The sequence below is a fragment of the Cavenderia fasciculata genome (genome assembly GCF_000203815.1).
Source record: "Cavenderia fasciculata unplaced genomic scaffold Scf_ET2XIPL01COFD4-5, whole genome shotgun sequence".
NCBI classification, from domain to species: Eukaryota; Evosea; class Eumycetozoa; order Acytosteliales; family Cavenderiaceae; genus Cavenderia; species Cavenderia fasciculata.
The window spans coordinates 1,820,169-1,837,820 of NW_004457695.1; the positions used below are offsets into that span (position 1 = coordinate 1,820,169).

General features: G+C 34.5%; 9 protein-coding genes across 9 annotated transcripts; 2 read left to right on the forward strand and 7 right to left on the reverse strand.

Annotated features, from left to right (window-relative positions):
* Positions 1 to 91: 91 nt before the first annotated feature.
* timm17 (mitochondrial import inner membrane translocase subunit 17) lies at positions 92 to 613 on the forward strand (the record flags this gene model as incomplete). The annotated part of the gene is made up of 1 exon (XM_004355771.1): positions 92 to 613. The coding sequence occupies one exon, from the start codon at positions 92 to 94 to the stop codon at positions 611 to 613; it is 522 nt and encodes a 173-aa protein (XP_004355824.1).
* Positions 614 to 738: 125 nt separating this feature from the next.
* DFA_08336 (phosphoglycerate kinase) lies at positions 739 to 2,091 on the reverse strand (the record flags this gene model as incomplete). Its single annotated transcript, XM_004355772.1, has 2 exons — positions 739 to 1,948; positions 2,009 to 2,091. 2 exons carry the CDS (start codon positions 2,089 to 2,091, stop codon positions 739 to 741), a joined length of 1,293 nt encoding a protein of 430 aa, XP_004355825.1.
* A 185-nt stretch (positions 2,092 to 2,276) lies between these two features.
* Positions 2,277 to 3,643, reverse strand: pgkA (phosphoglycerate kinase; the record flags this gene model as incomplete). Its single annotated transcript, XM_004355773.1, has 2 exons — positions 2,277 to 3,462; positions 3,570 to 3,643. The coding sequence occupies 2 exons, from the start codon at positions 3,641 to 3,643 to the stop codon at positions 2,277 to 2,279; spliced, it is 1,260 nt and encodes a 419-aa protein (XP_004355826.1).
* Positions 3,644 to 3,910: 267 nt separating this feature from the next.
* On the reverse strand, positions 3,911 to 4,899 carry DFA_08338 (uncharacterized protein; the record flags this gene model as incomplete). Its single annotated transcript, XM_004355774.1, has 2 exons — positions 3,911 to 4,471; positions 4,675 to 4,899. The coding sequence occupies 2 exons, from the start codon at positions 4,897 to 4,899 to the stop codon at positions 3,911 to 3,913; spliced, it is 786 nt and encodes a 261-aa protein (XP_004355827.1).
* A 126-nt stretch (positions 4,900 to 5,025) lies between these two features.
* On the reverse strand, positions 5,026 to 6,915 carry DFA_08339 (uncharacterized protein; the record flags this gene model as incomplete). The annotated part of the gene is made up of 1 exon (XM_004355775.1): positions 5,026 to 6,915. The coding sequence occupies one exon, from the start codon at positions 6,913 to 6,915 to the stop codon at positions 5,026 to 5,028; it is 1,890 nt and encodes a 629-aa protein (XP_004355828.1).
* A 243-nt stretch (positions 6,916 to 7,158) lies between these two features.
* DFA_08340 (uncharacterized protein) lies at positions 7,159 to 7,671 on the reverse strand (the record flags this gene model as incomplete). The annotated part of the gene is made up of 1 exon (XM_004355776.1): positions 7,159 to 7,671. One exon carries the CDS (start codon positions 7,669 to 7,671, stop codon positions 7,159 to 7,161), a length of 513 nt encoding a protein of 170 aa, XP_004355829.1.
* Positions 7,672 to 7,821: 150 nt separating this feature from the next.
* Positions 7,822 to 9,807, reverse strand: DFA_08341 (uncharacterized protein; the record flags this gene model as incomplete). The annotated part of the gene is made up of 1 exon (XM_004355777.1): positions 7,822 to 9,807. The coding sequence occupies one exon, from the start codon at positions 9,805 to 9,807 to the stop codon at positions 7,822 to 7,824; it is 1,986 nt and encodes a 661-aa protein (XP_004355830.1).
* A 235-nt stretch (positions 9,808 to 10,042) lies between these two features.
* Positions 10,043 to 12,538, reverse strand: DFA_08342 (uncharacterized protein; the record flags this gene model as incomplete). The annotated part of the gene is made up of 4 exons (XM_004355778.1): positions 10,043 to 10,190; positions 10,324 to 10,500; positions 10,946 to 11,405; positions 11,644 to 12,538. 4 exons carry the CDS (start codon positions 12,536 to 12,538, stop codon positions 10,043 to 10,045), a joined length of 1,680 nt encoding a protein of 559 aa, XP_004355831.1.
* A 162-nt stretch (positions 12,539 to 12,700) lies between these two features.
* On the forward strand, positions 12,701 to 17,632 carry DFA_08343 (RING box protein; the record flags this gene model as incomplete). Its single annotated transcript, XM_004355779.1, has 9 exons — positions 12,701 to 12,739; positions 13,216 to 13,247; positions 13,923 to 14,089; positions 14,318 to 14,388; positions 14,491 to 14,551; positions 14,680 to 14,792; positions 14,964 to 15,038; positions 15,331 to 15,402; positions 15,842 to 17,632. 9 exons carry the CDS (start codon positions 12,701 to 12,703, stop codon positions 17,630 to 17,632), a joined length of 2,421 nt encoding a protein of 806 aa, XP_004355832.1.
* Positions 17,633 to 17,652: the final 20 nt, after the last annotated feature.

Sequence of the window (17,652 nt, forward strand, 5' to 3'; positions counted from 1 at the left end):
CTTTAAAGATATAGATCAATCAATCAATCAATCAAACAAACATAATCTTATTTTAAAAAAAGATTCCAATATATATATATAATAGAGAGAAATGGAAACACCATGTCCAGAAAGAGTATGGGCCGATACAGGTATAGCATTTTCAATGGGATGTATAGGTAGTACGATAGCAAATATGGTAAGCGGATATAGAAATGCATCTCGTGGTGAGAGAATTATCAATTCGTTTACATTGGTTCGTCGTTATGCTCCACGTCTCGGAGGTAACTTTGCTATTTGGGGTACATTATTTTCAGGCTTTGACTGCTCACTCGCATATATTCGTAAAAAGGAGGATTATATCAATCCTATTGCTGCTGGTGCTCTCACTGGTGGTGTATTGGCTGCTCGTAATGGTTGGAAGGCTATGGCAACCAATGCCGCCATGGGTGGTATCTTTATCGGTATCATTGAATCTGTACAACACGTCGTCGAGAAGCACTTTTCACAAAAGAAGTTTGAGGAAATGCAAGCTCAAACCTCTGCACTTATAGAACAACAAAAACAAGAATTGGAACAAATGCAAAGAAATAATAATAATAATAAAACAAAATATGGTGATGAAATGCATTGATTAATCAAGCATCAACATTTTAAAAAGAAAGAAAGAAAGATATAAGAGGTATACATACACAACTAACAACAAACAAACGAACAAACGAACAAAGTAATTATTAATAATGAATAAAAACAAATATATTAAAGTTTACTATTAATATTAATATTGGAATTGTTGTTGGATAGAATGGTGATACCAGGTAATTGACGACCTTCTAATAATTCTAAACTTGCTCCACCACCTGTTGAAATATGGCTAACATGATCGTTGGGTGTCAGTGCTGCAACAGAGTCTCCTCCACCTACAATCACAGTGGTTTGGTTGGTTGTGGTAGCGTGGACAAGAGATTGTATAAGTGATTTGGTGCCATGGGAGAATGGCTCCATTTCAAAGACACCTGGTGGACCGTTCCAAACGATGGTATGGGCTTGTGCAATGACCTTTGCATTATCTTGGATGGTCAATGGACCGCAATCAAGACCTCTCCATCCATCAGGTATACCTTGCATGTCAGTGACCACCATTGTATTGGCAGTCTTGTCAAACTTGTCTGCTATTAGAAAATCTACAGGCAAGTAGAGTCGCACATTATTCTTTTTGGCCTTTTCAACTATTTGTTTGATTAAATCAACCGAGACATTGGCATCAAATAGAGAATCACCTATCTTCATTTGATCAATCACCTTTTTAAAAGTGAATGCCATTCCACCACCTATAATCATCATATCAACTTTATCTAATAGATTGAGTATCAGTTTGATCTTGTCTGATACTTTGGCACCACCAAGTATAGCCAAGAATGGTTTGACTGGTGATTCTAGGGCAACTGCAAAATACTTTAATTCTTTTTTCATTAATAGTCCAGCTACACGTACTCCAAGATCAATACCAACAATTGAACTATGTGCACGATGAGCTGCACCAAATGCATCGTTTACATAAATGTCTCCAAGTCTAGTCAAAGATTTACGAAATTGTTCGATTGATTCTTTTGATGGTTTAAATTTTTTACCTGAACCTTTATCAATGCCTTGACCTTCTTCTTCTGGATGAAATCTAAGGTTTTCCAACAACACTATACCTCTAGTTTGTGCACACCTATCTTCAACCATCTGTCCAACACAATCATCCAAGAATACAATTTTCATCTTTAATTCAGATTCCAATACTTTAGCAACTGGCGCAAGACTATATTTCTTGTTTACTTGTCCGTCGGGTCTACCCAAATGACTCATTAAAATAATAGTCTTTGCTCCTCTATCCATACAATACCTAATAGTAGGTATTGATGATACTATTCTAAATGAATTGGTTACTTTACCATCTTTAATTGGTACATTATAATCAACTCTAAATAAAGTTAATATTAATTATTTTCTTTAATTTCTTTCTTTTTCAAACATTTCATACCTAATTAAAACTCTCTTTTCTTTTAGAAAAAATATATTTACATTATCTAAACATAATTTATTACTAATCTTGATTGTTGACATTCTATATTTTACTAGTATATCTATCTATCTCTTTTCATGATAATGTTTAAAAACACACAATGTGTTGTTCATCACTGTTTTAACACAATGTGTGGTGGGTGGGGCAATGGAAAATAGAATATTATAAATATTATATATATATATTTTATACAATTAATTAATTTATTTACTTATTTCTACTTCTTTTATTTTTCAGAAAGAGCAGTAACACCAGGTAATTCACGACCTTCTAATAATTCTAAACTAGCACCACCACCAGTAGAGACATGGCTAACCTTGTCTTCGGCGTTGTTGTTGGCAACACAGGTGGCAGTCTCACCACCACCGATGATGACTGTGGCTCCGTTGGCGGTAGCCTTGACGACATCGGCGACAATGGTATTGGAGCCTTCGGCAAACTTGGAGAATTCAAAGACACCTTGTGGGCCGTTCCAGACGATGGTCTTGGCCTCGGCGACAACCTTTGTGTTTTGGATACGGGTCTTGGGTCCACAATCGAGACCCATCCAACCTTCGGGGATACCTTCCTCGTCAGTGACGATCTTGGTCTCGGCATTCTTGTCAAACTTGTCGGCGGCGACATAGTCGACTGGGAAGTAGAGTGAGACGTTGTTCTTTTTGGCCTTGGCAACGATTTCGACGACGAGGTCGGCAGCGCTGTCTTCGCAGAGTGATTTGCCAATTTGACGATGCTCGATAAACTTTTTAAAGGTGAATGCCATACCACCACCAATGATCATGCTGTCGACCTTGTCCAAGAGGTTGAGGATCAATTTGATCTTGTCGGATACCTTGGCACCACCGAGAATAGCGAGGAATGGCTTGACGGGTGATTCGAGTGCCTTGGCAAAGTACTCTAGCTCCTTTTTCATCAAAAAGCCAGCAGCACGTTGTGGCAAGTTGACACCAACCATTGAGCTGTGTGCACGATGGGCAGTACCAAAGGCGTCGTTGACATAGACGTCACCGAGCTTGGTAAGCGATGCACGGAATGCCTTGACAGCGTCGTCGGTTGGCTTGAACTTCTTGCCGGCCTCGTCGACACCTGATCCCTCTTCTTCGGCGTGGAAACGAAGATTCTCGAGTAAGATGACGCTTCCAGCGGCTGGGTTGGCACATGCAGCTTCAACCTCTGCTCCAACACAATCATTCAAGAATGTGACCTTTACACCAAGATCCTTTTCCAAAATGGGTACAATTGGTGCAAGTGTATACTCTTTTTTGACTTGTCCGTCTGGACGACCCAAATGGCTCATCAAAACAACACTCTTTGCTCCCTTTTCAAGACAATACTTGATTGTTGGTAATGATGCATCGATTCTTTGTGTACTTGAAATCTTTCCATCTTTAATTGGTACATTAAAATCAACTCTAAAAAGAATATTTATAAGAAGTATAAGAAGAAACAATATGTTATTATTACAAAACTACAATGACCAAGGATGGCTATAGTGACTTGTTTGATCAATGTTATTTACCTGATTAAAACTCTCTTTCCTTTTACATCGACTTGATCAATGTTTAATTTATTACCAATCTTGTTTGTTGACATTATTTATATCTATATGTATTTGTATGATGATGATGAAAATAATTAAATTAAATGTTAACCTCCCGTTTTTTTGTGGACAAAGAGTTTCATTGATTGAAAGAATGATTTTTTTTTTTTTTTTTTTTTATTGATGTTCACTGATCTATTATTACTTCCTAATTTGGTTAACCTTGAAAAGAATATTATTTATTTATTTATTCATATTTTTATCAATATTGGACGAATAGTGGACTGATTCTTCTTCTTCTTCTTCTTCTCCTTCTTGAGTTACCAATCATCATTATCATTGCTATTGTAATCATCATCTTCATCATCATTATCATTGCTATTGTAATCATCATCTTCATCATCATCTAAAAAACACCATTTCAATTCATATATCTGTGGACTAAACACCTCACAATCAGCATCTAAATATAGTTGAATGGGTTGGTATTTTGATTTTCTTTGTTTGATGATTCCACCTTGAAGTGTTTGTGTTTCCACGACTAATACATTTAGATTATCTGCGTCCAATCTTTGAATCGATAAATGTATATTTAAACGGGACAGGGTGATTGATAGATATCTAACATTGGTGTGATTGATTACTTGGTCCAATCTAAAGATTCCCTTTGGATAATCGTCTCTTTCTTGGTCATCCTCAAGGTGGATGTGTAGGTGAGTGGTGTTGTGAGGCAGCCATTGTTGTTGACTGAGGATGGTGGTTTTGTTGATCATTGAACGGATTGAATAGTATGAAGGGTGTTTGGCCACTGATTGATTGCACCTTGATGCTTGTGGTTCAAAGTCATCGATAGATATTTGGTGGGTAGTGGTATATCGGTTCTAATGGAACTAAAAGTATGGAATAGTTTGATATTTTGTGTTTCAAGATTGGGTGGATAGGGCAATGGGAAAACTATCGTATCCTTTTTATAACATTTCAAGTCCCAAATTAGTTTTTTTAGTTGTTGAGGAAGTGGAGAGACTGGAGCTCGTCTGATACCTTGATTTAATTTGACTAGTGTGTCGGGTAGTTTAATTTATACATCCTGGTGGTATCTTCCCCTGACGGATAGGTGAGTGAGCGATGGCGGGAATGCAACGATTTGCAAAAGTATATCTTGGTCCTTGAGTTTAAAAATTGTTAACTTTTCAAGAGTCGATGGGATGACATTGGGTGGAATGGGTTCAAGGCAATGACGAATAGACAGTTTCTTGAGAGAGGGCGATGAAGACAATAGTTTGATTCTTTCTTTAACCAATATACTCATTGTATGTGTGAAAGTAAATGACCAAGATGGTGAGTCTCAAAACTGTTAATTAGGCAAAAATTAGTTTATTTAAAAAAAAAGAATAGAATTCTATTTAAAAAGTTGTTATACTGAATGAAATACATATTACATATCAAAACACCATTTATAATCAAATGGATTAGAATCATCAATATTTAAATGTAAATAAATTGGATCATATTGTTGTCGATTATTGCTGATTATTCCACCTGTTAGTGTTTGTGTTTCCAAAACTAATACATTTCTATTGTTGTTATCCAATCTTTGAATTGTAAATTGAAGGGTTATTTCAGTTGTACGAAGAGATAAATATCTAACATTGGTGTGGTTGATTACTTCATCTAATCTAAAGACTTGGTGTGTACCATATTCTCTTGGGTCTACATCATCACCACCACCACCACCAACATGACAAGTTAGATGAGTGGTGTTGTGTGGTAGCCATTGTGGTTGGGAGATGGCCATATCTGTTAAACTAGTGTTGATAGAATAGAGTGGATTGTTGAGCCATGGCTGTTTCTTAGATTCTGGGTCAGGTGTCAAGAATATAGTTAAATATTTGATGGTTGATGGTATATCCATTTGAAAGTATCCTTGGAAATCAAAGATACCAAGTCTTTCTAGATTGGGTGGAAAAGAGGTTGGTAAAAACTCGACCGCATCACTTACCTCCCAAGACACTTGTTTTAAATGTTGAGGAAGTGATTGTTCTTCAGTGAGCATGTATCTTAGTTTGACGAGTGATGGAGGGTGTTTAATAGTCTCGTAGTTTCCAGTGACGGCTAGATGAGTGAGGAATGGTGGGAATACAACATGTTTAACTATATTTAATCCTGCTGTGTAATTATTGATTATCAACCTTTCAACAGTCGATGGGATGATATTTGGTGGAATCATTTCTTGACAATTATCCATAACTAGTTTCTTTAGAGATGGTGATGTCAATAGACTGACACTGCCAGAAATTAATACACTTCCATGAACATATAATTTGTCCAACTTTGGCATTGAACATTTTGATGGGATTTGAATCGAATTGGAATAGAGTTTAAGAATCTTGATTGAAGTAGGTACACTCATCTCGATACGGTGTCCAATAGTCTCTATTGGATCATTTCTATATTCAAACAAGAGTGTATTGAGGTTTGATAGGCTTGAGAGATCGATGAATGGGTGGTCTTGCACTCCCTCGTATTTTACTCGACTTTCAAGATAGATCTCGAGATTGACCAACGATGTCAATGAAAGGAATGTATTACGTGGTGGTATTTCCTTTGGTCTAAGAATGAGTGATGTAAGACTACTTGGCAATAAACCAGGTCCTATATCAGTCACAAAATGATTGTTAAAGATCAGCTTTGTCAACGATACCAATTTGATGAGACCCAAGTCTACGAGTGGGTATTTGGTATCGATATGTAGTTCAAGTGACTTGAGTGTTGTGTGTGGACCAAGATTCAACTTGTATGAATCAACTACAAGTCGTTGAAGATTGGGCAACAGAGAGATGGAACCAAGATCCATTGCCTTTATTAGTTTAGGTTCGTCATCGTCAATGAATAGTGTCTCGATTGATGGTATGTCATAGAGTGACTTTTGTAGATCCTTTAGTTTTGGTGAATACATCACTAAAGCAGTTTTAATGTTACTCTTATCAGCTCTATTTACAGTAGAGATACGATCTTGTATCCATTGATGATCGTAATTGTATTTTTCTTTGTCTGGTAGTATGATCTGTTGATCAGACACACTATTCTTTAATATATCATTAAAAGAGAAGAGGTTGAATCTAGTAGCTGTATCTACAAACTGTTGTGATAATTCTCCATTGTCGTTGATAACTCTTATACCTTTAAACTGAATCGATTTTCTTAAACTACTATTTTGATACAACTGTTTACAAGTTAACAACAAACATACTATATCTCCATTATTATCAATCTCTGTTATGATATTTAATAATATTAGATTTGATAACTTTAATAGATGAGTCATAGTTGTTGTGAATAGTTTTAAATGATTCAAATGAGGACAAAATTGTGGCAAACATTTATTTTTGATTATTTATTTACCAAACCTCCAATTAAACTCAAATGAAGAGTAAGAGTTGTTCTTATAAGAAAATCGAATGCAATCACATTCTAATTTGTGTCGATTGATTATTCTACCTACAAGTGTCTGTCTTTCCATTACTAATACATGTCTATTGTCTGGGTCCAATCTTTGAATTGAAAATTGTCAAGTCGCATCAGTTTCATCACCATCTCCAATAACAAGTGTTAGATATCTAACATTGGTGTGGTTGATTACTTCATTTAATCTAAATTTCAACGATACTTGGCTAGAGATAGTGAGGTAACAAGTTAGATGAGTTGTATTTGCTGGTAACCATTTTTGCGGTTGCGGTTGTTGTAATTGGTCTGTGATGGTTTTAGGGATCCTCGATTTGATTGAATAGATTAGATAACCATCATGACCAAGTTGGATAGGGTTCAATGGTATCCATAGATATTTGATGGTTGGTCCATATTGACCTTTTATAACTAGTTTCTTGAGTAATGGTGATGAAGACAGAACTCTAATCTCGGACTTTAAATGCCAACAACATCCACCCAACTTGAATGTCTCCAAATTTTGTAAACTTTGAAGGTCAATACATGATTCGACTATATCGTCGGTCCTGGGCCTCTTGATTTTGATCTTGAGTGTGACAAGTGATGTCAATAAAGTGAATGTGTCTTTTGGAGGCATATCTATCTGTCCCAAGGTGAGGGATGTCAGACTGATTGGCAAGATACCAATGTTTCATCGTCTGCCAGCAGAGAGACAAAATTTGGTTTATTTTAGTAGACATTAAAATTAATTGAAGATGATATCAGGTCTTTATTTTTCTTTATCTATTTAGCCAAACCTCCATTTAAATTTAAATGGAGAGGTAGATGTATCCAAATATAAATAAATTGGATCATATTCTTGTTGTTGTTGATTATTATTATTGATTGATTTTCTTTGTTGACTGATGATACCACCTTGAAGTGATTTTGTTTCCACTATTAATACATTTCTATTTTCTGTGTCTAATCTTTGAATTGATATGTAAAAGATGCAGGAACGAGAACAAGAAATAAAGAGAGATCTAACATTAGTGTGGTTGATTACTTGGTCCAATCTAAATGCGACATTTGAATCTGAACCGCGTCCTAGTCTGCAATTTAGATGAGTAGTATTGAGAGGTAACCATTGACCGTGTGATTGAGAGATGAAAGTGTCAGATATCCTTGAGCCGATTGAATAGATTGGAATGTTATTTGAGAACCTTTTAGGTTCAGGGCCCATTGCAATCGATAGATATTTGGTGAGTGGTGGTATAGTTTCAATCAATAAGCCAACCTTTTCAAAATAGAGGTTGATTGTTTCAAGATTGGGTGGATAGGATGATGGAAACACAAAATCGCATGTCGTATCAACTCCCCAATTCAGTTTTTTCAGATGTTTCAATTGTTGAGGAATGACAGTTTGAATGTTTAGATCGTACCCCAAGGTGGAGATTGAGTCTGGTAGTTGAACGTGCTCATAACCTCCAAAGATGGATAGATGAGTGAGTGATGGTGGCATCACAACTTGCGTGAGTACATCGCGTTGTTTGGTTTTTTTATCTATTAATAACTTGACAACGGTGTCGGGTATCTTGACAGTGGCTGGAATAATGCCAAGACAATCTAGAATATCTAGTCTCTTTATCGATGGACATTGTGATACTAGATTGATTCTTTCATCAATCAACAAGTGTGCTGTCACGTCTAATTTCTCCAACATTGGCATAACACATCTCGATGGGATTTGTAGGTTTGAAGATTGGATGTAAAGAATCCTGAGTGATGGAGGTACACTCATCTCGATACAGTAACCGTTGTTGTCGTCCTCCTTTGATGGATCATTATTGTCAATAAACTTGAGTGTCTTTAGATTGGATAGACTGTCGAGATTGATGAATGGTCTTGATTGGCCTTGTTCACTTGTGATGGGCACATTTACAAATGTCCTTTCCTTGTCCAGGTAGATCTTGAGGGCTACCAACGACGTCAATGAAATGAATGTATCTTGTGGAGGTATTTCGGTTGGTCTTAGAGTGAGCGATGTTAGACTTGTTGGAAATAATCCTGGCACGATATTGGTCATTACATGATTATGAAATTTAAGTCTAGTCAGAGATGTGAATTTTAAGAGATTCAAGTTGGCAAGAGAGAATATAGATCCGATATCTAGTTCAAGTGACTTTAGTGTAGAGTGGTGACCAAGATTCAACACGTCTATACGAACTGATAGTCGTTGAAGATTGGGTAACAGAGAGATGCAGTCAAGATCGACAAATGAACCAATACCATCTGTGGAATCTTCATGGTCTTTGATTAATAGTGTCTCGATTGATGGTATCGAGTAGAGCGACTCTAGTATTGTACCCATACTTGCTTTAGAATACATGACCAAAGCAGTTGTTATATTACTCTTATCTTTATCAGCCACTCTATCATTTACATTGATTCGTTGTTTTATCCAATCTTTAAAGTCTTTTGTTTTTTCATCCAACGGTAGTATAACCTGTTGATCAGATATACTATTCTCTAATATATCATTAAAAGAGAATAGTTTAAATTGAGTAGCAGTTGCTATAAACTTTTCAGATATATACCCCTTTTTAATAAAAGGTCCTTTGCTATCAATAAGTCTTAGACCTTTAAACTGAACCAATCTTCTTGTACTATTAATGTATAACTTTTTACAAGTTAACAATAAACATATTATACTTGCATTATCTTGAATAGATGATATGATTTGTAATAGTAATAGATTTGATAAAGATAATAAAAGACTACTACTATTCTTCATCATCTGCGATCGTTGTAAAAAGTAAATGATTCTAATGCAATGATCAGCAAGTCAAGTCATTTGGCTCTTCACACTTTTTCAAAATTAAATAGAAATTAATGATTTTTTATATAAATATATATATTATTATATTTTATTTCTATTTATTATTTATTTCTATTTAATTTTGAAAAAGTGTGATAATAATAGAATTATAAAAATAATTTCTATTTATTATTTAATCTATTTTTATATATTATATTTCATCATATTCTTCTTCTTCAAAGTATTCAAATGTAAATTGATCAAAATATAAATAAATAGGATAATAATCTTGTTCTTGATCATCATATGATTCGAATTGAGAGATTATTCCACCTGTAAGCGATTGTGTTTCCAATATACTATAATAATATATAATATAAACATATTATATCTGCATTATCAATCTCTGTTGTTATTTGTAATAATATTAAATGAGATAACTTTTCAATCATCTGAATTAGAAATATAAATAATTCAAAAATGAAGTAGAGCCTAAAGTTTTGTCTTTTTTTCCATTCAAGTGAAATCATATCCAAATAAATTGGATCACATTGTTGTTGATTATTATTATTATTATTATTATAATCTAATTTTCTTTGTTGAGTGATTATACCACCTTGAAGTGATTTTGTTTCCAATACTAATACATTTAGATTATCGGGGTCTAATCTTTGAATTGTAAATTGCAATACGCCGCAATTATACAAAAATTAGTGTGGGGAGATCCAGAGCCAGAAGCGTATCGGATAGGTTGCTTGAGAAAAGTGAAGAGTTTGATATCTAACATTGGTATGGTTGATTACTTGGTCCAATCTAAATGTAGCTTTTGATTTTCCTATTGATCGATCCTTTAAACCTTTTAGACGACATGTTAAATGAGTGGTAGAGAATGGTAACCACAACGATGGATGTGACCAAAGTGGATATGTTTCTATTCTTGGTGATCGAATAGACCATTTTTTGATGTTGAGAATATAATCGATAGATATTTAATGGTTGGTGGTATTGGATCAATCATGAAGGGCATGTGGGGCTCTAGGAGTCAAGCTTTTCGAGATTTGGAGGATAGGAGGCCAATGAAAACGTTGAGGTATAGACTGTACAATCACAATACAACGAAAGTTTTTTCAAACCAAGAGGAATTTTAAATCGAGATGACCTGACTGTATAAAGAAGTTTGATGAGTGTTTCTGGTAATTTAATATATTCAATGATTGGATCGCCAATGATTGATAGATGAGTTAGTCGTGGTGGAAATAAAACTTGAGAAAGTATTGGACACCATGTACTTTTATAGATTTTAAGTTTTTCAACAGTCGGTGGAATGATTATGTTGGATGGTGGGTCATAACAATAATGAATAACTAGTTTTTTGAGAGACTGACATTGTGATGATAGGTTGATTTGATCGTCGATGGTGGTGATATCAAGTACAAGTGACTTGAGTGTTGCAAGAGTACTAAGATTCAACCCAAATCCACGAATTGAAAGATGTTTAAGACTAGGCAATTGATGAGAGATGGAACCAAGATCAACCTGACCAAAAGTGGATGATTGGTTGATGAATAGTGTCTCTATTCTAATCAAGAATGTTTACAACTAAATAATAAACATATTAAATCTCCATTATCAATAGATGATATTATATGTAATAATAATAAATTTGATAAAGATAATAGATTACTACTACTACTACTAGTCATAAGTATAAATTCTAATTCTTCGCAAAGTATACTTTTTGAACGCTCACACACATTGAATTTTTTTTATTTATTATTTTTTATTTTTTTTTTCAAAGACCTAAATTAATACCAAGCATACCAAGAATACCATTTAAAAGATTTTCAACAGTATTACCATTTTGATTAAATTGATCTTTGGTAATGAAAACACTTTGATTGACAAATTGAGGGAGGGTAGAGAGTTGGGAGATACCAGTGTAGGCAAGGTGTTCACGGTTGGCTGGTGCAATAATGTTGAATACGGTGGAGGGTGGAGCGAGTGCAGGGATGGAGGTTTGGAGACGAGCGACGAGACCGGGGAAATTGGATGATCCACCGGCCAACACGATATTGTTGTACATGGTGGCTCGATCAGCTGCAGCAACAGAACCAATCGATTCAACAATACCAGCTGGAAGACTACTATCTGCAATATTATTGAGAGAAGGATTAAACAATAGTTCACCAACATAAATTTGTTTGTTGTTGAGATTGACATCTTGACCGTCACCAAGAGTGAATGATCCAGATTGACCAGTAGCAGCGGCAGCTGTAGCGGCGTTTGGTGCCACCTTGCATAGTGTCTCTTTGGCTACTCTAGTCTCATCAATCTCTCCATTTGAATTGATAGTATTTGGTTGTTGTTGATTGATTAGCTTGACCAAGTAGTTTGTAACATCTCGCCCACCATAATTGAGTTTGGTGACGGCTTCAGTAAGGATTTCACTGTTTTTGATGGGTACAATGTGAATGGCAGTATCACCGACATCGACGAGTAGGCCTGTAGTACGTCCGGTAGCATAGAGAGCCGCTACCTGTTGATTAACAAATGTGAGTTTGACCACTTTAATAGTGTCAAAGAAGATTCTAGCAGTTTGATCACGCTTACTGGGTGTGTTGCCTGTACACTCTGAGACGATCATTACAGCTTCATTCTCGTAGAAACGGAGTGTGTCGTAGTAATTGTCATTCCAAAACCTCTCCATATTTGGAAAGTCTGTCACCAGCCCTCGATTCATTGGATACGTCGGTGGTACCCAGGTCGGGTCAGTGCCTGACTGCCATAGACATAGCTGGGTGGTGGCCCTCCTCCCAACATTCCAATCACTCCAGTCAACAAGGAAATCACCCCAACCACCGTCTGTACAATGTTGGATGGTTGTGATTCACTTGCCACTCCAAGTCTAGTAAATCCAGATCCAGAGTCAAAAATTACAAATGGTGCATCGTCTCCCATAGTTTTAGAAAATAGAAAACTAAATTTTAAATGATTATTAATTAATTAATTATTATAAATGATTTAATACTTACTTTTTTGAAAGTTGGAGAGTATTTATAGTTTTGGTATATCTCTACGGAGTGTACTTTTCTTTTTTTTTTTTTTATCATTCCATTCCATCTCCATCCAATGGAGATGTGTGATACATCTCCATCCAATGGAGATGTGTGATACATTGTAACAACAAATACATTGTAACATATAATATACAACATTCTTATTTACTATTCACTCCATTCATTGCATACCGACAACGAATTCGTTTGCGCTGCACAATGTCGGCACCGTATTGGCATAAATGTCAGAGGAGAGTGCAAAACAATAGTTTCTTTGTTTGTTTGTTTGTAGTATATTGTCAACTGATACATTTTTATATGTTTATAGGTGATCGCAACAACCTATATCCACTCGGACGAGTAATGTTATCATTATCAGTTGTAACCCCTTCCCCCCTCCTCATTGATAACTGTTATCACTGCCCCAATCCTATTGTATTCTAAACTTGCAACGTAGGTGATTGTTGATAGTGTCATTCAATTATCAAATTAAATTAAATGAAATCAAACATACCTGGTCATCGAATGAATGTTGTATTATCATTATTATTATATTATTATTATCGTCGATCGATCGTCACCTGACTACTACAATCACATGACATTTGAATAATCAATGGCACGTGATTACAAAAAGATTTATATAAAACTTTTTACATCATTGATCAAAACTATAGGTTAACTATATTACTATGATAACTATGTACTATTCTTTCTTTCTTGTTCTATGTACTATCACTGATTCACCTCTTCTATGAATTTTCCACACTTTTCTTGAGAGAGATGATTTTTTTATTTTTTTTAATCTTTTTTTTTTTGTTTCATCAAAACTAATTTAATTTGTGTTGAGCAAGTTCTATTTGTTGTTATTGTACTTGTAATCTTAATAATTTTCTAAATTTGTTGTTTTTAATATATATAATATAATATATTAAACTCACTCTCACTATCTTATCATCAAAACAACAGCAGCAGCAAGCAACAGTATAAACTTACTTAGTAGTACTAGTATACACTTATATATATATTAAATAGAGAAATGGCAGACGTAGATGTAGAACAATCATCCTCATCATCAGCACCAAAGGAAAAGGGTGGAAAGAAAAAGTTTGAAGTAAAGAGATGGAATGCTGTCGCCCTCTGGATTTGGGATATTGTTGTAGATAATTGTGCTATTTGCCGTAACCATATTATGGATTTGTGTATGTTGATTCAAACAAACAATACAAACAAAAAGACTACAACAAACAATACTGCAGGAGTAGACTACTCAATCAAATCATATTCGATTAGTACAACAAGAGAGTTACATCATCAATGATCTTGTTTTTTTGAATCATTGATGAAAAAAAAAATGAATGAATGATTTTTGATTCTAATCAATCCTTTTCCTCTCTCTCTCTCTCTCTCTCTCTCTCTCTCTCTATTAGGTATCGAATGTCAAGCAAATCAAGCATCAAATACTTCTGAAGAATGTACAGTAGCATGGGGAATTTGTAATGCAAGTATACAAATATATTAAACTGTGATGGACAGACAACAGCTCTTTTGAGCTGGACCTTTATAAAAGATAATTACTGACACTACCATTTCATTCCATTAGCATGCTTTCCATTTCCATTGCATTTCACGTTGGTTAAAGACCAGACAGGTTTGTCCTTTAGGTATGTTTATTTTTAGACTGCTGCCTTAAAAAAAAAAAAAAAAAAATCCGCATATTAACCTTTTTTTTTTTATTCTTTTACTTTTTCTACTTCTTCCCATGCTTTCCTATACTTTTATATATCTATAGACAACAGAGATTGGGAGTTCTTAAAATACGTAGTGGTCGATGGCCATAGAAGAGAGATCAAAATTATTTTGAATTTATTACTAATATTCGATTATTTCTTAAAATTATTTAGGGTCGTTAAATTTTTCAATGGGACCGTGGAACTGGACATATATAAATATTATAATAGAATATTATACCAATTCTTGAAAAATGTATGGTTCGATTTCTTAAAATACGTAGTGGTCGATGGCCATAGAAGAGAGATCAAAATTTTTTGAATTTATTATTAATATATTTTTTAGGTTAAATTTGTCAATGGTACTTTGGAACTGAATATAAATAAATATCTAATATACACTATAACCAGTTTTGAATATGTAAGAGTCCTCTTTTCTCGTCAGAGAGAAATTAATATTATTTTTATTTGGTATTTAAATTGGTTCAGTCTCAAAGATGACTTGTCATGCAGGATCTTCGAAAGTGTCAACAATCAATTGTCTAAACTCAATCACTCTCCGCGAGACTAGAAGATAAACAATCGAAAAAACTACTGTGACTGGGAGGGAGGTACCTCTCAATGGCTGTGATAGGAAACGGGTGCATCTCTTGGCTTGACCTTGGCAACACGGCAACGGAAGTGGACAATATTATTGTTAATACTCTTATAAGACATTTCAACATGTCTTTGTTGAAGAATCAAAGACACTTTCAGTGATGTGTCGTCAAGTTTGCTTAAAGATGGTAGTACCTTTCAACCAAGTGATATGCAATGACTTATAATTTTCTTTTAAATATACAAGTCGAAGTGTTGCAACTCCAATCCAATTGATTCTCAAAAGTGATTTAGTAAAGGCAAGAGCAAAAAGAATCTCTTCACAAATAGAAAACAAATGTGATTATAAATGAATGGATTCAAAAATTTTTAAACATTATTTAAAACATACATGTGATGGGTGTAGAGATGATCTCTCGATGATTATTATTATACTTATTTTTTAATTGTATTAATTTTTTTTGAGCTGACTCTGTTATGGAGGCTCTTCTATTATCTTTATCTAATCTATTATTATTACAAATCATATCACAGATTCATAATAATGGAGATATAATATGTTTATTGTTAACATGTAAAAAGTTGTACCAAAATAGCAATGTCAGGAGATTGATTCGATTCATCAAGATAGGACCTATCGATACTGAATCTAGATACTTGTCACCAGAGTTTAGAGTAACATCTACTAGATTCAACCTATTATCATTTAAAGATATATTGTTGAATAGTATATCAGATCAATATGTAGTTGTCGATGACAAAGACGATGACAAAGACGATGACAAAGACTATTATACAGATTGGATACAAGATAGTATCAACAAAGCAGATAAAAGTAAAATGACAACTGCTTTGATGGTTGGATACGAATCACTAAACTCAATCTACCAAATACCATCAATTGAGACACTATTCATTCATCACCTAGATAAAGGTAGTGTAGATCTTGGTTCCATCTCACTACTGCCCAATCTCCAAAGACTTGCAATTTGTGTACATAATTTCAAGAATCTTGGTCTCCATACAAATCTAAAGTCACTTAGACTAGGTGCGATAAATATCAACCTAGTCGACTTGGGTCTCTTAAAATTCGTATCGCTGACAGAACTGTCTTTGAACCTAGTGACAGATATCAGAGCAGGTCTCTTGCCAAGTAGTCTCACATCACTCTCTCTGAAAACATCAGACATTCCTCCAAGAGACACATTCCTTTCATTAAAGTCGCTAGTGACCCTCAAGATTAGATTCAAAGATGATATAATTTTAGCTACAAGGCCACCGGCTGTCTCATTATTCATCGACCTCTTGACACTATGTAACCTCAAAACCCTAATAATCGACCCAACACCCTACTTTATCGAGGTGAGTGTCCCACCCTCTCTCAAGATATTAAGCTTTTGGTCGTCATGCGTACAAATCCCATCCCAATGTCCTCTACCTCGTTTGGAGAAATTGGAGATTCGCGAAATGAAAAAAGGATTGATCAATAATAATAATCTAGTATCACAATGTCCATCTCTCAAGAAACTAGTTATTATTGGATGCAACAAACCCATTCCATCCAATATGGTACCATCGACTGTAGAAAAGCTTACAATCTATAAAGATCATTATGCCAAAAATAATATATTCAGTAAAGTTGTATTCCCACCATCCCTCACTCATCTAACCATCAATGGGCACCACTATGAACCTATTCAACTCCCTCTGTCACTCGTTAAACTAAAACAAATAGTTGATGAACCAGCACCATCACCACTTCCGAGTCAATTGAAAAAACTAGTTTGGAAAGTAAATTGGATAACCAATATTTCAAATCAATTGTTTCCATTATCTTATCCACCCAATCTAAAAACATTCAACTTGATAGATATAAAATGTGACTATAAACTCGAGACTATACCACCAATCACCAAATATCTATCAATAACATTAACCCCAGACCCCAACCATTTCCAATCCACTGTTATCTTTTCAATCAGCTCTAGATTAAAAAATAATATCATCTCTCAACAGTTGTGGTTACCATTCACTACAACTCATCTAACTTGTAATCTTTGGTTCTTTGGGTATAATAATAATAGCCAAATATTCTTTAGATTAGACGAAATAATCAATCATACCAATGTTAGATATCTAACTCTTGTTAAGCATCCTGAAACCTTTCAATTATCAATTCAAAGATTAGACACAAAAAATAGATGTGTATTAGTATTGGAAACACAGACTCTTAGTGGTGGAATAATCACTCAACAACCAAAGAGAAAATCAAATAATAATAATAATAATAATAATAATAATAATAATAATCAACAATTTAATCAAATTCATTTAGATATAGGTAGAACCAACTCTAATAGATTTAAATTGGATTGGAGAATTGATAATAATATAGTCGACAGTATTGTTAATCAATAAAGCAATAAAAATAAAAAGAA